The 18,829-nt window shown below is 42.5% G+C and overlaps 1 protein-coding gene across 1 annotated transcript; it reads left to right on the top strand.

The window, feature by feature from the left end:
* Positions 1-927: 927 nt before the first annotated feature.
* Positions 928-16,745, top strand: FGB (fibrinogen beta chain). Its single transcript, XM_040332001.1, has 9 exons — positions 928-1,040; positions 1,172-1,189; positions 6,287-6,487; positions 7,539-7,722; positions 9,001-9,228; positions 10,476-10,589; positions 12,217-12,339; positions 14,512-14,797; positions 16,273-16,745. The coding sequence occupies exons 1-9, from the start codon at positions 954-956 to the stop codon at positions 16,496-16,498; spliced, it is 1,467 nt and encodes a 488-aa protein (XP_040187935.1). The 5' UTR covers positions 928-953; the 3' UTR covers positions 16,499-16,745.
* The last annotated feature ends 2,084 nt before the right edge of the window (positions 16,746-18,829 follow it).

The raw sequence follows: 18,829 nt of genomic DNA on the forward strand, positions 1-18,829 counted from the left end.
TGTATGCTCGGCGCGGGAGCGCGCCTAATTTAAATGATTCCCGCCCCCGGCGGGATCATTTACATTGCGCGCACTTACGCCGGGCAATTTTCCCCGGGCGCCTCGCAATTTACGGAGCTACTGCTCCGTGAATCGAGGGCAGTGCAAAATTTTTGCGGGGGCGCAGGGCAAAATCGTTGCCCTGCTCCCCCGCAAATATCGCGCAAATGTACCTGAATCTGGGCCAAGGAGTCCTGGAAGTGATAGTTTGGCCCCCACAGAGTCCTGATCTCAACATCATTGAGTCTGTCTGGAATTACATGAAGAGAAAAAAGGATTTGAGGCAGCCTACATCCACAGAAGATCTGTGTTTAGTTCTCCAAGACGTTTAGAACAACCTACCTGCCGAGTTCCTAAAAAACTGTGTGCAAGTGTACCTAAAAAGATTAATGCGGGTTTGAAGGCTAAGGGTGGCCAGACCAAATGTTGATTTGATTTGGATTTCTGTTCATTTACTTTCCATTTTAATAATTGCAAAAAAAAAAAAAAGCAATAACACTCCTATTTCTGAAAACATTCTAAATTTACATCATTGATCCCATCTGCCTAAAACTATTGCACAATATTATGAATATTTTATATATATATATATATATATATATATATATATATATATATATATATATATATGATTTTGTGTCTCCATCTTTAAAAGATATTATTTGACTCTTTCAGAATGTTTCAGAACGTAATGTCCATAAACTTTTTCTTAAGCAATGATTCAGTTCCACTGGCTCAATCCACCTCCGCTTCTAACCTCAGAATTCCAGTAAACAGGGCAAGAGAACAGATTATCTATTAACAGATTTTTGTGCAATGGTCATCCTATCATAAAACAGACAGACAATCACATGATATGGCTATTGAGCTATAAGAGGAAAAGTTCAGATTCAAAGTGACTATTACAACTAAGCATGGCTAAATTATTGAGGGTGGTCGTGTTACTAGTCCTCTGCGCCTCCGCAGTGTGGTGCCTTAGCGATTACGATGACGATGAAGGGGTAATTGTATAATGATAAAATATAGTGTTTTTTTGTTAAAGATAATGTTTGATAATGATCAATATTGTAATACAAAACAATATCTAATGGTTTATCATTTAATTCTTCTTTTTTTGTTTGTTCTCTTGCAGGAAGCCCCATCAAAAACGGTAATTATGCAAGAATTGTTTTACTGCTAATGCTTTTGTTTTATTATGTGAATTATAAATATAGGCTGTCATTTGATTAAAAAAAAAAGTAATTTTCACTCTAGCTTGTGTTTCATAAAAATAGTAAAAAAAAAAAAAAAAAAATGATTTCTTGAAATTATGGAAGGATAATTAAATTATGATTTTAGTAAATTGACTTAAAGGGGTTGTAAAGGTAAAAAATGTTTTCCCTAAATAGCTTTCTTTACCTTAGTGCAGTCCTCCTTCACTTACCTCATCCTTCCATTTTGCTTTTAAATGTCCTTATTTCTTCTGAGAAATCCTCACTTCCTATTCTTCTGTCTGTAACTCCACACAGTAATGCGAGGCTTTCTCCCTGGTGTAGAAAAAGCCTCTTGAGGGGGCGAGCAGGAGGGTCAGGACACTCTCTATTTTTCAGATAGAGAAAGGAGATGTGTGTTAGTGGGCTTCCTGACACTCCTGCTCGCCCCCTCAAGAGGCTTTCTCCACACCAGGGAGAAAGCCTTGCATTACTGTGTGGAGTTACAGACAGAAGAATAGGAAGTGAGGATTTCTCAGAAGAAATAAGGACATTTAAAAGCAAAATGGAAGGATGGGGTAAGTGAAGGAGGACTGCACTAAGGTAAAGGAAGCTATTTAGGGATTTTGGGCCAGATTCACAAAAGAGATACGACGGCGTATCTCCTGATACGCCGTCGTATCTCCTGATACGCCGTCGTATCTCTGAGAGTATCTATGCGGCTGATTCATAGAATCAGTTACGCATAGATAGCCCTAAGATCCGACAGGTGTAATTGACTTATACCGTCTGATCTTAGGATGCAATAATTCGGCCGCAGCTGGGTGGAGTTTGCGTAGTTTTCCAGCGTCGGGTATGCAAATTAGCTTTTACGGCGATCCACGAAGGTACGCGTGTTCGTTACGTCGTCGCTAGTCGGTTTTTCCCGTCGCAAAGTTAGTCATGCTTTTTCATGGCTTAACTTTAGAACAGCCATGTTAAAGTATGGCCGTCGTTCCCGCGTTGATCTTCAATTTTTTTTTTTTTTTTGCGTAAGTTGTCCGGGAATACGAAAGTACGTTACGCACGTCACCGTTCAAAAAACACGTCGGGTCGCTGTAATTTCACTCAATGCACGACGGAAAATTTCGTAACGGAGCATGCGCAGAACGTTCGGCGCAGGAGCGCACCTAATTTAAATGGTACACGCCCCATTTGAATTAGGCAGGCTTGCGCCGGACGGCTTTACGTTACACGCCGTAAGTTTACACACAAGTGCTTGGTGAATCAGGCACTTGCGCTGAAAACTTGCGGCGGTGTAACATAAAGACGATACGTTACGCTGCCGCAGTTCTTTATGAATCTGGCCCATTATTTTTTACCTTTACAACCCCTTTAAGTTGCATGACATGAACCAAATCTAAATTTACAGTAATTAGTTATACAAATCTAGCAGCTGTAGTTAAAAAGTCAGCAGCATCAACTAATTAAAAATGCATAAAGATATAAACATATACTGCACTTACAAAATACAATGTATACTGCACTTGATCCCCTGACACCTGGCAGTTTCAATGCAATTCATATACTGCATTTATTTTTTTATTTAAGTGCAACACCCCCTCCCCACCATACAGTGTACTTACATTTATCTCTAATTATAACATTTATGTAACACATTAACAATATGGCAGCAACATTCTTTAAATAAATTAGTGAATTTGATCCAAATGTATTTAGCCCTGGTTCACACTGGGTACGATTTGGAACGATTTGAGATGCGATTTGACAAAATCGCAAAATCGCGGCCGCGAAATCGCGGTCAAATCGCGCATTTTACCGCGATTTTGAATTCGCAGCAGTGTGAACCTAGGCTTAAAGACTTATATTTTAATATTGCACAAATGTTTTAATTGTAAGTATACTGTAGGGTGGGTTTCAGTTAAAGTAAGCTCTGTAGTTTGAGTTCTAAGTATAATATAGTTTGAGAAAGCCTGTGAGGTCTTTCCTCATCTGCCCTTTAAAGGCATCTAGTGCACAGTGGAGTTCATTTACTAAAACTGGAGTGCAAAATCTGCTGCAGCTGTGCATGGTAGCCAATCAGCTTCTAACTTCAGCTTGTTCAACTAAGCTTTGATAATAAAACCTGGAAGCTGATTGGCTACCATGCACAGCTGCACCAGATTTTACACTCTCCAGTTTTAGTAAATCAACTCCAGTGTGAGTAGGTGGAATGCCACTAACCTGTAGCAATTAATAAGCAATCATCACTCTAAGGCCTCGTACACACGGCCGAGGAACTCGACGTGCCAAACACATCGAGTTCCTCGGCCAGTTCAGCACTGAAGCCGCCGAGGAGCTCGGCGGGGCGAGAGCTCCCATAGAACAACGAGGAAATAGAGAACATGTTCTCTATTTCCTCGCCGAGCTCCTCGTCGGCTTCCTCAGCCGAAAGTGTACACACGGCCGGGTTTCTCGGCAGAATTCAGCCAGAAACTCGGTCGGAAGCTGAATTCTGCCGAGGAAACTGGTCGTGTGTACGGGGCCTAACATAAAGATGGAGAAAAGGTGAAATCTGATTAGTTACTGTGATGATCATCGTCATTTAACTTGCAATGCCTAATTAAAGCCCACTTGTGTATCCACACTATTAATATACTTATTCAAATTGTATTCTTCAACTGTCATTTTTGGGTTCCAGAATGGTAGCTGTTTGCCTACATAGAACTGTTTCTACTTGAAGGATAACTTTAGGCAAAACTTTTGCTATTTTAGGATAGAGTGGGGAAAGATTAGAACCCCTGTCAGGTTTTTATTGTTGTCTGTGATCCTATCTGGAAACTGTAACATCATTTTAAGAGCCATTTCACACTGGGGCGGTGGGGGCGCCGCCATTTTTAGCGAAGCTTTGCCACCGTTTTTGAGGTGGTATTTGGCTGCTAGCGGGGTGCTTTTAACCCCCGCTAGCTGCCGAAAAAGGGCTAAAACCGCCGGCAAAGTGCTTTGCCGGCGGTTCGGCTGCGCTGCCTATTCATTTCAATGGGCAGGAGTGGTGGAGGAGTGGTATACACACCACCCCTTCAACGCTCCAAAGATGCTGCTAGCAGGACTTTTTTTTTTAAATCCTGCCAGCGCACCCTTGGGGCTTTCACACTGGAGTGAATTGAGCGGCTCATTCAGGGCGCTTTGCTGGCACTATTTTTAGCGCTGTAGCGCCCGCAACACGCCTCAGTGTGAAAGGGGTCTTAAGGGAGAATCCAACAAGTTATGGCTGTCACCAGGATAGGGGCAGAGGAGATATCCTCCAATGTGAGTTCTTGTTACAGTGATAGCTGTCAGGCCTCGTACACACGTCCGAGGAACTCGACGGGCAAAACTCATCGTTTTGCTCGTCGAGTTCTGTGTGAAGCCGCCAAGGATCTCGGCGAGCCAACTTTCCTCATTGAACAACGAGGAAATAGAGAACATGTTCTCTATTTGGCTCGACGAGGAACTCGTCGGCTTCCTCGGCCAAAAGTGTACACACGCCGGGTTTCTCGGCAAAATTCAGCTCCGATCGAGTTTCTGCCGAGAAACTCGGTCGTGTGTACGGGGCCTTAGGCCCCGTACACACGACCAGTTTCCTCGGCAGAATTCAGCTTCCGACCGAGTTTCTGGCTGAATTCTGCCGAGGAAACTGGCCGTGTGTACACTTTCGGCCGAGGAAGCCGACGAGGACCTCGGCGAGGAAATAGAGAACATGTTCTCTATTTCCTCGTTGTTCTATGGGAGCTCTCCTCCCGCCGAGGTCCTCGGCGGCTTCAGGGCTGAACTGGCCGAGGAACTCGACGTGTTTGGCACGTCGAGTTCCTCGGCCGTGTGTACGAGGCTTCAGAGTTCAGAATGTCCCTCATATTTGTGAGAAATTCACCCTCTGGGGACAGAAAGTAGAGCAATAGCTCCCTAAAGGATATACAAACCTGACAGAGGTCCTAAACCACAGGTGTCAAACACAAGGCTCACACCTCTCCTCCAGCCCTCCTCTAGTCCTCCTCCAGACCCTTACTTTCTGCTTTCAAGCAATGCATCCAGCTTCTTCCCAGCAGCAGCATAAGGAAAGGGGAGTGCAATGTGATGTAAGGGAGAGTGGGGGACTCAACTTCTGATGGTGGGGTGGCTCTTGACATCTTACATACTGGACCTTTTGAGGGCAATCATAATGTTGATACGGCCCACGATGAAATTAAGTTTGACACCCCTGTCCTAAACCATCCGACTCTATCCAAAACTATTAAAAAAAAAAAATCACATAAGCATACCACTCTACACAGCGCTGGATCATAATTGGGCTCAGGTAAATATAAGGGGGGCAGAGAAGGATTCTGCTACACATAACCTTTAGGCCTCGTACACACGGGCAAGAATCTCGTCAATAAAAAAACGTTTTTCCCGACGAGATTCTTGGCAAGAATGTCTTGCCGCCCGAGTGTACACACTAACCTTTCTTAAAAGAACAGCGGTTCTCTTGAAAGGCAAGAACGCGGTGACGTCAACGCGTACGACGAGAATGCGCTTGTCACATTCGATGCCGTCGCCATCATCTTGCTTCACCCTACCTATGCCGTGGAAGTTACCGCGAATGCGTCAAAGTCATTTCGAGCATGCGCGGGTCGTGTTTCCACGGCAACAGGTATTCTCGTCGGGAAACAGGCCGACAAGAATCTCGATGAGAAAATAGAGCGCAGGTTATTTATTTTTCTCGTCGAGATTCTGGACAGATTTCCCGATAATAAACCCGAAAGCCTCGTACACACGAATAGTTTTCTCGGAAAGAAAGCTCTGCCAGCAGTTTTCTTTAATGCGGAAGAGGCATGCTATCTCTTCTGCAATTAGGAAAGGGGATAAAAAGAATACTGCTCATCATTGCTTTTTTTTTTTGTTTAAATAAGACTAGAAAAGGAAAATACATTTATCAATTATCATGATATCTCTGTTTCAAGCACAGTGTATATTCTACATTGTGTGAGGGGGGTGGAGACAAAGTTTAGAAGGATTTTAGAATTTAACAGATTTAATTAATATATATTTGCATATTTTAGGTGGTGTCAGAAGTCGATGCCAGAGGACATCGCCCACTTCTACCTGGGCAAAAACCAGCTCCCACCCGAAGACCCCCTCCACCTCCTGTAAGTGGAAGTGGCTACAGAGCACGTCCCACCAAGCCTCCAGCAAAAGGACAGAAGAAGGAAGCCGTTGTATATCCCGATGAAGGAGGCTGTAAACATGCATATGAAGAATTGGTAAGACTATATTAAGCTTCAGGGAAATTTACAGGGAAATGTAAAGATGAAAAGCAAACCGTTATAGGATCCTGAAAGAGACAACAATCTTTATCTTTAAGTTGGGAATAGGGAACTATGTCTGATAACAAAACAACAAAGAGACAATATATCCCCTGACTGGACTTTTAAGGCACTCAAATTTGAACATTTGTAAGAAAAGTATTATTTATTATTAAAGTACATACCGTATATAATCGAGAATAAGCCAAGTTTTTCAGCACATTTTTTTGTGCTGAAAATGCCCCCCATTGGCTTAAACTCGAGTCACCTTTTTGCACCTGATCTCCCAGATTTTGGGGACCCGGTACCGGCCGGCCGTAAGTCCCCTGGACCCCAAACTTTTTCAAAACCGGGCACCCCTTCCATAGATTCCCATGTTAAATGGTAATTTCTCCAGTGAATTTGGGGACCCAGTACCAGCCAGTCGTAGGTCCTCTAGACCCGAAACTTGGCACACATGTAGCCCCATTTCTCATCTATAAGTGTGCAAAGTTTGTTGTCTGGGGGATCTACGGCTGGGGAGCACCACCTGTCACCCCTTCCATAGACTCCCAATGTTAAACGTCAGTCTAGTCATGGGCACAGTGAGGCATGGACACAGTGAGGCATGGACACAGTGAGGCATGCACATGGACACAGTGAGGCAAAGTGAGGCACAGTGAGGCATGCAGATGGACACCCTAGGCTTATACTCGAGTCAATACGTTTTCCCATTTTTTGTGGTAAAATTAGGTGCCTCGGCTTATATTCGGGTCAGCTTATACTCGAGTATATACGGTACATAGTGATAAAAGATAAAAATAGCACATGAATGGAATGTTTACAATACTGCATATGAGTTTAGGTCAAACAGTAACCACAACCAAAACACAATTTCTTGGTAAACCACCCTAACCACCATAACAATACAACAGTTCTACAGAATGAGCCACCATGGGGGAGCCTGTATTTAAGTGTCTTGGCAGCTTTTCCTTTATGTTTAATGGTCTGTTACATCATTGTTCTATAGGGAGAATTATGTCCAACTGGTTGTGAACTGAAGAAGGCAGTTATTAAACAAGAGAAGACTGTGAAAGATGGCCTGACTTCAATACGTCCCAGAGTAGAGTCACTTTCACACTCATCAACCAATATCTACAAGTATGCTTCCCTGCTTGGAGACAAGGTGAAGGAAAGACAGCAGCAAACTCAAGGTAACTCACATTACATGTAATTCTTTGTTAATTCTATTGTAAGATTTAAATACAAAGTAAATCTGTGTCTTTTTTTAAAATGTATGTTTTTGTAGTTCCCCTTTCTTGCATTTTATTGCATTGTAGATTTTTTCTCCATGCTTGTGTCAAAATTCTCTTAAATCCACAAATATGCTTTGAAAAATAATGAGAAATACAACAATGCTTACAAAATGCTCAAAAAGCTTTACATAAAAATCTTAGGATTTTTTACACAAGTCAATGGGAAATAAAATAGACAACCACAAACAGTACACAACACTGTATCCTGGCCTAGGATAGATAGAGTAAGGGATGGTTATAGCCCCTGTCAGTTCATTGTTTACCATCACTATCCCATTGCAGAGATTTCCCTTCAGGCCTCGTACATACGACCGAGAAACTCGACGGGCGAAACACATCGTTTTCCTCATAGAGTTCCTTGTTAGTCTAGTCGAGGAACTCGAAAAGCTTGCTTTGCGTACACACAGTCAAGCCAAAATCTCCTTGTTCTCAAACGTGGAGACATACAACACATACAACGGGCAGGGGAAGTTCGATTCCACTGGCTAAACTCTTGGGGCTGCTTTTGCTAATTTCATGTGTTTGCGTGTTAAATAAAAGTTTGGTAAGAGACGATTTGCACTTTTCAGTCTGTTACAGCTTTAAAAATGTGTTATCTCCATTACAAATGCTACTTTTACTCCCGTCTCATACGTTAATCTGAGCAAGCGTGGGTTTCTCGTTGAAAACCAACCCGTCGAGATCCTCGAAGAGCCAAATTAGACTCCCGTAGAGAAAATAGATACTTGCTCTCTTTTTGGCTCGTCGAGGTTCTCGACAGTTTCCTCGACAAAAATGTACACACGACCGCTTTCCTTGGCAAAAAAATATCTCCCAGCAAGGTTCTTGCTGGTTTTTGCCGAGAAACTCGGTCGTGTGTACGAGGCCTCACTTCCTGCCCCATAGCCAAACAGGAAGTGAGAGGAAATCTATGTTATTATGGGAATTCTTTGAACCCCCCCCAGGCCCTCAGAACTAGTGTTGAAAACTAGTGTAGAAAATTTCAGGGCGGGTCTTAAACAGCAAGGGATGGGTCATATTTAAATTAGCAGGTGCACAATTTTAGTCAGGCCTAGGGCAGCACAAAACCCAAATACACTACTGCACTAACATTTGAGATTGTGCTGCCGTTTTTTTGGTAAATCATGATCACATGGCTATATGTGATAGTTTAACTGTGACATCTTTCTTTATCAGATAATCAGAATGTTGTAAATGAATACAGTGAAGATCTGGAGGAGCAGTATACTTATATCAAAGAAAATCTGGATAACAACATCCCATCCAACCTCCGTATTCTCCGCCAGGTGTTGGAAAACCTTCGATCCAAAATCCAGAAACTGGAAGCCACCATATCCACCCAGGTCGACAACTGCAAGTCTCCATGTGTTTCATCATGCAATGTTCCAGTGGTATCTGGCAAAGGTACTCTTCATCCTATTTCTTCATGTAATGTTATCCTACTGAAGATAATCTAGCCAGATCAGTGAGGATAATGTAAAAGTAACAACATTTGATTTTTTTTTTTAAGTTTTAGATTTTATAACCAGTTATTCTTTTTCCTAAAGAATTTAAAGCATAACTGCAAGTCATACACATATTGATATGCTGTTTAAGCATATATCAAGGCAAAATAAAAATACCGGTACTTGTAGTACATGTCTGCAATACATACTCATTTTCCCATGTTTAGTGTTAACGATGCCTTTTGGTCTGCCAGACATGCACTCAGCACCTACTAAGCCGGACAAACATGGATTGAATCTCTGCCGGTTCAGCAGAGCAGGGACCGGCCATAACTCAATCCATGTATGGGCATCAATAAACTTCACTACGACCAGCCTGTCAGATTTTTGGGATGTGATTACTGCTTGAGGCTATAGCTGCCAGCAGTAATCATTGGTCTTGATTTGCTAAAACTGGAAAGTGCAAAATCTGGTGCAGCTCTGCATAGAAACCAATCAGCTTCCATGTTTTTTTATTAACCAAACAAGCTGAAGTTAGAAGCTGATTGACTGCCATGCACAGTTCCAACAGATTTTGCACTCTCCAGTTTTAGTACATCATCTCCTCCCACCAGCAGAACACACACAATATCACTGCAGGAGCCATTCCTCCATTTAACACTGACTGTGTTGATGGGAATATAGAGCAATTATGGTCGCAGGAAAGAAAATCTAATCGTCAATGGCTTGCCTAAATCCTGTTTTAGACTGGCAGCACACAGCTTTTTTTGTGGACTGAGTGTTGTCAGCTCTCCACAACACAAAAACTAATTATTCTGTAGTCCAAGATAACTAGGAGGGCTCTTTGAGATAACATAGGACATGTGGAGAAGATACAGGACAGCTCTGAAGTACTGACACTTTTTTTTTTGCACTTATCAAACAGATTTAACAAAATATTTCCAATGGTATATCATCCCTCTCACTGCCATAGACATTAGTAGTATGTCCTTGGCAGTACAACCCTGTAAACTGACTTCTGGCTTCAATAGAAGCTCAATTGATTACCCTAGCATAATAAATAAATAAAAAAATAAAATGCATGCGGTAGTGCCCATCTGCTCCACAATTGGCAACAAAAGAACAGGTGCCCTTTAAGTAAATAATCATCTTCCTTTGCTGTTCTGCCGTCAATCGCTAAAACTAAATGTACATGTATTATTGCAGAGTGCGAAGAAATCTTCAGGAAGGGTGGAGAGACATCAGAGATGTACATGATTCAACCAGATGGATTCTTCCGACCATTCAAGGTTTATTGTGACATGACCACACAAGATGGAGGTAAGAAGCTAAAAGTGCATTGGTTGTACTGTAATAGAACATATTCAATAGAAAGTTTGTAGATGGTTACTCTGCACATATAGCTGCAACCAGGGGAGGGCTGGGCCAGGGGGCAGGGTGACAATTGCCTCCCAGGCCGCCCTGACTTATGTCCGGCAGCTGCTGCCTGCTACCATTTTTTTTAATTCTGGTCTAGGAAGTTAGGCTGGGGGCATGGCCTCGGCGGGCGACCACTAGCTGTTGCATCCTGGGAGTTGTAGTCCACGCTCCAGCTCCCGGTGGGTGGAAAACAGAGCAGCGCAGAGGAAACTACAACTCCCGGAGACTGGATTCTTGGAAGCAGGGTGTGCCAGGGAGTTGGGATGCAGGGCTGGGTGCTGGCTGCAACTTGACCCCAGGACCAGGAGCATTACCCCACCCCCCCAGGAGGCCGTGGCGTGCAAGGACCTGCTAAGATCACTGTGGTGAGATACCATGACACCCATAGCTGACCCCCCCATACACCCCATGTAACCTGCCCCAGTGATCAGGCTGCATTGATGGGCACTGGAGTTGGCTGCACTGACGAGGCTGCATTGAAAAACCAGATGGGCCATGGATGGCGAGCTGATTCGGCAGTTCAATGGGCCAATTGACTGAACCTGCCCCCCAGGCCTAAGGCTGCCAGCCCTCCCCTGGCTGCAACAGATCACAAGGAAAACCAACAGATTAAGTACATGTAAAGCCTTTTGCCGCATACAGACGATCGGACATTCCGACAACAAAAGCGTGGATTTTTTTTCCCGACGGATGTTGGCTCAAACTTGTCTTGCATACACATGGTCACACAAATGTTGTCGGAAATTCCGAACGTCAAGGACGCGGTGACGTACAAGACGTACGACTAGCCGAGAAAATTAAGTTCAATAGACAGTGTGGCTTTTCTGCTTGATTCAGAGCAGTAGTGTAGAATTTTGGGCGTTGGAATTGTGTACATACGATCGGAATTTCTGACAACAAAACTTGTTGTCGGAAAATTTAAGAACCAGCTCTCAAATTTTTGTTGTCGGGAAAAAAAAAAACAACACCCCTTCTGCAGTGAGACACTCAAGAGAAAGCGCTTATGTGTTTTTTTGCCTGGAAGAACCACTAGATAAAGTTTGAAACAATAAAAGACTCACTTTAAAAAAAGAGGACATCAAAAGTTTTAGTAGAAGAGAGGCATGCATGTATTACGTTTAACTTTGGGATTTTGGCACACGGTAGGTAAATTGTCCTTTCTCAGTAGCACATACTCTCCATCCACTTCATCAGCCCTGTATAATGTCATCTTGAACCTACACAAGGTTTTGTCTCTTCCCTCCGAGTGGCTGAATAAAGAACCAAGGGAGTAAGGAGAAGGGATTATGGGCAGGGGGGGAAGATAACTGAACCCATTGTCTTGCAATGTATAGACAATGCATGGGTTCACTTTAAATCAATTGGATTTCTTGCTTATATCAGACTACTGCCTAATATCATTTTTTATCCTGCTCCTTGTATATCTCTACACATGTTTAGTTGATTAGGGCTTTTGGAAGCATGTCGAAAAGCCAGAAGTGTTTCATATACTGTATCCTCAATATCTTTAATGTGCGAAATCTCTCAGGGTGGACTCTGATCCAGAACAGACAAGATGGCAGTGTTGGCTTTGGTAGAGCATGGGATTCCTACAAGAATGGATTTGGAAATATTGCTCGTGATGGCGGCAAAAACATCTGTGACATGCCAGGTATGCTTTATTTATATATATTTCATGTTTTTAAAACAGTATAACAGGGGTGAAAACTGAATGTATCTATGTTATTCTAAATACACACCACATGGGATGAGTAAGTCAATCTGCCCAAACTGGGAATCGCAAATGAACACGTGGATTTGATGGAGACAACAATTTGTGAAAAATGTTATATTTTGTATTCTACTTGTGATGTAATTTGAATATTTGGATGGCAGAGCACACCTAGAAAGCAATGCACCTTGGCATCTTACTAAATACATCATTAGCGGTGGCGACCTATCCATTAGGGGCGTAGGGATGCCTCCTCCCCTAATCCATGCGCCCTGCTCCTAATCCAAATGCAGAGCGCCGGACACATAGTTTCAAAAGTTTTTTTTAAAGAAGCATGTGAATAGAGCCAGAAGCTCTAATTGGCTTCAAAAAAGGTTGGGCTCGGGGGGCAGAGCACTGCGCCCTGAGCCCACCCAGTTGTGTGACAATAGCGAATTAATATTCGCTATTGTCTTCATGATTTTCCTTCTGAGAGGAAAAGCGATCGTATTGGCCGCCGCACCAAGGGAATGAGGAGGGAAGCCACTGAGGAGGAATCCACCGCAAAGCCTGAGACGCATAGTAGTAGGAGACGCAGGAAAAAGCCGTAACTGCCCGCGACCTAGATGGGGTAAGTGCAGGGCCGGCCAAATGTAGATGGGGGGGATGGGTGGTGTGACAATGTCTTATTTGCCCCCCCCCCCCCAAAATATACAGCTGCAGCCGCCACTGATTGTTAACCTTAAATTGATTGTAAAGGAAATAAAAAAAAGAAGTCATACTTACCTGCTCTGTGCAGCGGTTTTGCACAGAGCACCCCTGGTCCCCCACCCACTCTCTGGGCCCCTCCCCTTGCTGAGTGCCCCCATAGCAAGCCGCTTGTTATTGGGTCACTCGTGCATGCTTGTTCCCGAGCCAGCTCTCTGTGTCCAGACACTGAGAGCATGGCTTAGCACCAGCCCCCTCTCCCGCCTCACTGGCTGTGATTGACAGCAGTGGAAGCCTATGGCTCCTGCTGCTGCATCTCAGCCAATTAAGAGGAAGAGACCCGGGACAGCTTTTGCTCTCGTGCACATTACTGGATCAGGGTGAGGCTTAGGTAAGTATTAGGAGGGACTAAGGCCCCGTACACACGGTCGGACAAAACCGATGAGAATGGTCCAACAGAGCGTTTTCATCGGTTCACCGCTTAAGCAGACTGATGGTCTAATGTGTGTACACACCATCAGTTCAAAATCTGATCGGGTCAGAACGCGGTGACGTAAAACACACGACGTGCTGAAAAAAACGAAGTTCAATGCTTCCAAGCATGCGTCGACTTGATTCTGAGTATGCGCGGGTTTTGAACGGATGCTTTTCTGTACTAACCATCAGTTTGGTCCGATCGGGCAGCAGTCCATCGGTTCGGTTTTGAAGCATGTTTTAAAATTTTGGACCGAAGGAAAACAGACCGATGGGCTATACACACGGTCGGTTTGGTCCGATGAAACTGAACTTCGGTTCATTCTCATCGGTTCGGTCCGACCGTGTGTACGGGCCCTAAGGGGGAGGTGCACACTAAAGGTTTTTACCTTCATGTATAGAATCCACAAAGGTAAAAAAACACTAAAGGGATTTTTTGGAATCAATGATTGTAGCTTTTGTACCGAGTGACTCTGGTCTTGTGGAGCTTAGCACTCTTTTTGTTTTTGGTGCTGCCCATAGAATTCTTATTGAGCATACTCTCTTTTATATGATAAATAATAAGAAGTTGCACATTAGTATACAAGGATATATATATATATATATATATATATATATATATATATATATATATATATATATATATATATATATATATATATAAAACTATATATACAAAAATTAAAGCTTGAGGCATTCCCCGGGTTATTCACAAATAAATATTGAGATGAAATATTGAGATGAAATAAGGCTAATTTACTAAAGCTGAGAATCTTCACTGAGTATTTTTTTAATGAACAGTCAGCTTCCTGGCTGCTATAGAACTTTTCAGAGCTATGAGTGACAAATATGTCTAAACCACATTAAGGTTAAGTTTGTTTTTTTAAGCTACACCAGAACACTGCATAGAGAAGTTTTTATAATCATACTAAGCCTTTATTGCTTTCTTAGGTGAATTCTGGGTGGGTAATGACAAGATTAGCCAACTTACAAATCTGGGACCCACTGAAGCTTTGATTGAAATGGAAGATTGGAATGGCCAAAAAGTATCTGCTCAGTACACCGCTTTTACTGTACAAAATGAGGCAAATAAATATCAGCTTTCCGTCAGTGGCTACAAAGGAAATGCAGGCAATGCACTTCTAGAAGGGGCATCACAACTGAAAGGAGAAAACAAAACCATGACAATACACAATGGCATGTACTTCAGCACATACGACAGAGACAACGATGGATGGTATGTATGAAGTTTATCTTTTTCTTTTCTAAATTGTGTATATTTATATACCGGTAGCACAGAGATGTAATGCATTGCTTTACAGACTACGTTGGACCAATCATATTAGCTTTTAGGCCCCTTTCAGACGGACGGATAGAATGGTGCTTTTAGCTGCGGATTTTCTATTTTTCTACCGCAGCTAAAAGCACACAATGTTTTCCTATGGCCCCATTCACACACAGCGTTTGTGTGCGATTACGTTACATGCGGTTTGGTGCGAATAGAAAAAATAGAATTGAATGCGTCCAGGTGCGATGTAGCGCAGCTATATGCACATAACCGCAGGTAATCGCAGTCTTTTTTGTCAACTGCGGATAGCAGCGTTTTAGAATTCAAGGGACCCAAACAAAAAAAAAGAAACAAATGGTTGCTATGGAAATGAATACCGCAGCTAAACGCAGCCGCAGTTAAACGCACGTAAACGCATGTAATCACAATGTGCAAATGCAGCTAATCGCAGTGCCTGGAGCCTTGAATTTCACAAAACATTTGTAGTGCTTTTAACTGCGGCAAAACAGCCGTCCGTCTGAAAGGGGCCTTACCTTGAGCTTACAATTTTTTTTTCTTTTGTTTACAAACTGTTTTATTGAGTACAAAGTGATGGTATTCAAAGCATTATATCATAGATTAAGGGTCCTTTCACACGTGCGGACCGTTTTTTAGATCAGTTTTTTATCATCAGTTGATCCGTTTTTCATCCGTTTTACATCCGTTTTTCATCAGTTGTCATCCGGTTTTCATCCGTTTTCATCAGTTTTTCATCCGTTTTTCATCTGTTTTTTCATCCGTTTTTTTTTTGTTAGAACTTTATTTTTATTACATATTTTGATGAAAAACGGATGTTAGCGAGTCGGATGTTAAACGTATCGTCCGCTAACATCCGTTTTTCGTCCGTTCCGTTTTTTTGACGGAAGAAAAATAGGGTTTTCTTCCGTTCAAAAAAACAGAGCTTAACGGAGACGGATGTTAATGGACGTTAGCGGATGCTCATCCGCTAACGTACGCTATCCCATTGGAAAACATTGCAGTCCGTAAATGAACGTATAAAAAAACGGACGAACGGTCCGCATGTGTGAAAGGACCCTTAGAGAAATACAATGTATGTTAATCAACGTTATTGTAATTCAAGGCAGAATAATATAGTGGGTGAACAGATTATCTCTCATAGTCAATAGGAGTGTTGCACAAATGATGTTCCTTTAGCACCCAAATGTAAGCAGAACCACATGCACTCTAGGGCCAGACTTTTCAGACAAAAAAAATGTACATGATTTTTTGGGGATTTGATATTGAAATAGAACAGGACTACATAGAGAACCAATGATGTGAAAAAAACTAGCAACAAAAAATATTGCAAGGCCACAATGATAAACAGTATTGGCAGTATTACTGGTATTACTGGTAGTAATCTATACTATTTGTATTATCTCTAGGTTGACTGCAGATCCCAACAAACAGTGCTCTAAAGAAGATGGTGGTGGATGGTGGTACAATAGATGCCACTCCGCTAACCCCAATGGCAGATATTACTGGCTTGGTCATTACACATTTGATATGACAAGGCATGGAACAGATGATGGTGTGGTATGGATGAACTTTAAGGGTTCTTGGTACTCAATGAAGAAGATGAGCATAAAGATCAGACCATACTTCAGTTAATAAGTGAGAAGAAGCTGTGCCAAAGCCTAAGCAATACCAACGGGCTTCAAAAACACAATCAACTTCAAGTGGCTTATATTGTTGTTAATAATGAACACAGCATTGATGTGGAAACCTAAAATGAACACAAGATACGACTGCTAACTCCAAGAGACATGCATAGCAAGTCTCTATGGTATATATTTATGAAAGTGCAATAGTCTGTTTAAGATACTATAGGGACAATTAAAAAAAAAAGTGGAGTGAAGAAAGCTGTGCAATCTTGGCGTAATCATTTACAATGACCAGTCAATTTCCTTGCTTCATCTGAAGCCTCGTACACATGGCCGAGGAACTCGACGTGCCAAACACATCGAGTTCCTCGGCCAGTTCAGCCCTGAAGCCGCCGAGGAGCTCGGCGGGACGAGAGCTCCCATAGAACAACGAGGAAATAGAGAACATGTTCTCTATTTCCTCGTCGAGCTCCTCGTCGGCTTCCTCGGCCGAAAGTGTACACACGACCAGTTTCCTCGGCAGAATTCAGCCAGAAACTCGGTCGGAAGCTGAATTCTGCCGAGGAAACTGGTCGTGTGTACGGGGCCTGAGAGGTGAAACCTGGCTAGTTGCTGCACCACGGCTGCTCCACTTTTTGCTAGTTTCTGTTAATCTGTCTCTGGAGTAATCAGTCAAAATAAAATAACACCCGCTATCCTAAATCCATCATTGTGACTAAACTTTATAAAATATACTGTTAAGTTAAAGCTGATAATGAACTTCATAATAATAAAACCACTGAAGAATTATTTGAATCTGTTAAATTTGTTTACATTTTATAAAATGTATTATCTAGTAAAGTTTTTTATTTTATTTTTATGAAAAGCAGCTATTTGCAAAAGCATGTATCTCAAAAATATCTTAAGTCTTTTTGTGCTCGTTACATACATATACATTATTTGGTGTTTTTATTTTTCATAAGTTCTGGGATAATTATCTGTGTTTCATGACAACACCAATCCGCATTCCAACTATGGTTTCCCAATACAGTTTTGAAAATTAACATATAGGGCTTGGCAGAAAGTTGCTACTTCACTTTTGTAAGCATATATAGTTACATGTATACAAATACATTGGTTTGTGATCACATCGTGGGAACAGTACCTCCCTGCAGCCAGCCTGAACCATTATCGGACCACTTCTGGTATGTTCTTTTTCCCAGTATGCTTTTCAACACCAGCATCAAAGCTCCTTGCCCTTCTTGTGAATCATACTCTTTGGCTAGTCAAAGATGCCCATCTTTTCAGTTAGAGAATATAACAGCTGTAGAAAGAACCAAAGGTTTTACAACTGTAGGATGAGTGAAGATGCCATTTTAAAATTGTCTTAACCATATTTCAACACCTCCAGAAGCAGAATATGGAATCTTTACTCTGTAACATCTGAGCTTCTATTAATACATACGTAGTTCTTTAAAAGGATAAGTTGCAGAAGCCCCTTCTGCCTCCTGATTCCCCATTGTGACAGCAGCCCGGGATCCTCTCCCCACACCCGCTGTCACATAAAAAAAAATCTCAGCCATGCAGGGCTCCATCCACCTGGTCACATCATTCATTCACAGATTTCTGTGAATGGGAGAACTCCAAGAAGTACCGCTGAAGGCTTGAAGTTCTCAATTAACTATCGGGACGCTGGTGAGTGCTATAGGTAGTTCATAGATGCCTCCTGTCATTGTGCAACTGCCTGCCCGTATGAGGTACTAGCAGACAGCTACCCTGACAGTCTGCAGGATTCAGGCATTTCACTAATGATCTGCTGATCGCTGTTGCAATACTTTTCAGGCTTCTAGTAAAAAAGATAATAAATGCACATTTTTTAACCTGATTAAAAGTGCATTTCTGATTTTTTTTTTTATAAAAGTGAACTTATCCTTTAACTTAAAGAGTTGTAAAGGCAGAAGATTTTTTATCTTAATGCATTTTATGATAAAAAACCTTTTGTGTGTAGCAGCCTCCCCAGAACCCCCTAATTACTTACCTGAGCCCCATCTCTCTCCAGCGATGTCCACGAATGTCTAAGCTGTCCGGGACACTCCTCCTGATTGGCTGAGACATAGCAGCATTGCCATTGGCTCCCACGGCTGTCAATCAAAGTCAGTTAGCCAATCAGGGGAGAGAGGGGGTGGGGCCAGGTCGGGGCTCTGTGTCTGAACAGACACATGGAGCTATGACTCGGCTCCAGTGCCACCATAGGAAGCTGGTGACTGTGCAGGCACTTGATAGGAGGGGCCAGGAGCAGCAAAGAGGGACCTGAGAAGAGGAGGATCGGAGCTGCTCTGTGCAAAACCAACTGCATATA

The sequence above is a fragment of the Rana temporaria genome, chromosome 1 (genome assembly GCF_905171775.1).
Source record: "Rana temporaria chromosome 1, aRanTem1.1, whole genome shotgun sequence".
NCBI lineage: Eukaryota > Metazoa > Chordata > Amphibia > Anura > Ranidae > Rana > Rana temporaria.

Excerpts from the sequence above, each read along its gene's own strand:
- FGB (XM_040332001.1), top strand. The coding sequence starts at position 954 with ATGGCTAAATTATTGAGGGTGGTCGTGTTACTAGTCCTCTGCGCCTCC. Across the intron at positions 6,488-7,538 it reads AACATGCATATGAAGAATTG|GGAGAATTATGTCCAACTGG; the intron begins GTAAGACTATAT and ends ATTGTTCTATAG. Across the intron at positions 9,229-10,475 it reads TCCAGTGGTATCTGGCAAAG|AGTGCGAAGAAATCTTCAGG; the intron begins GTACTCTTCATC and ends GTATTATTGCAG.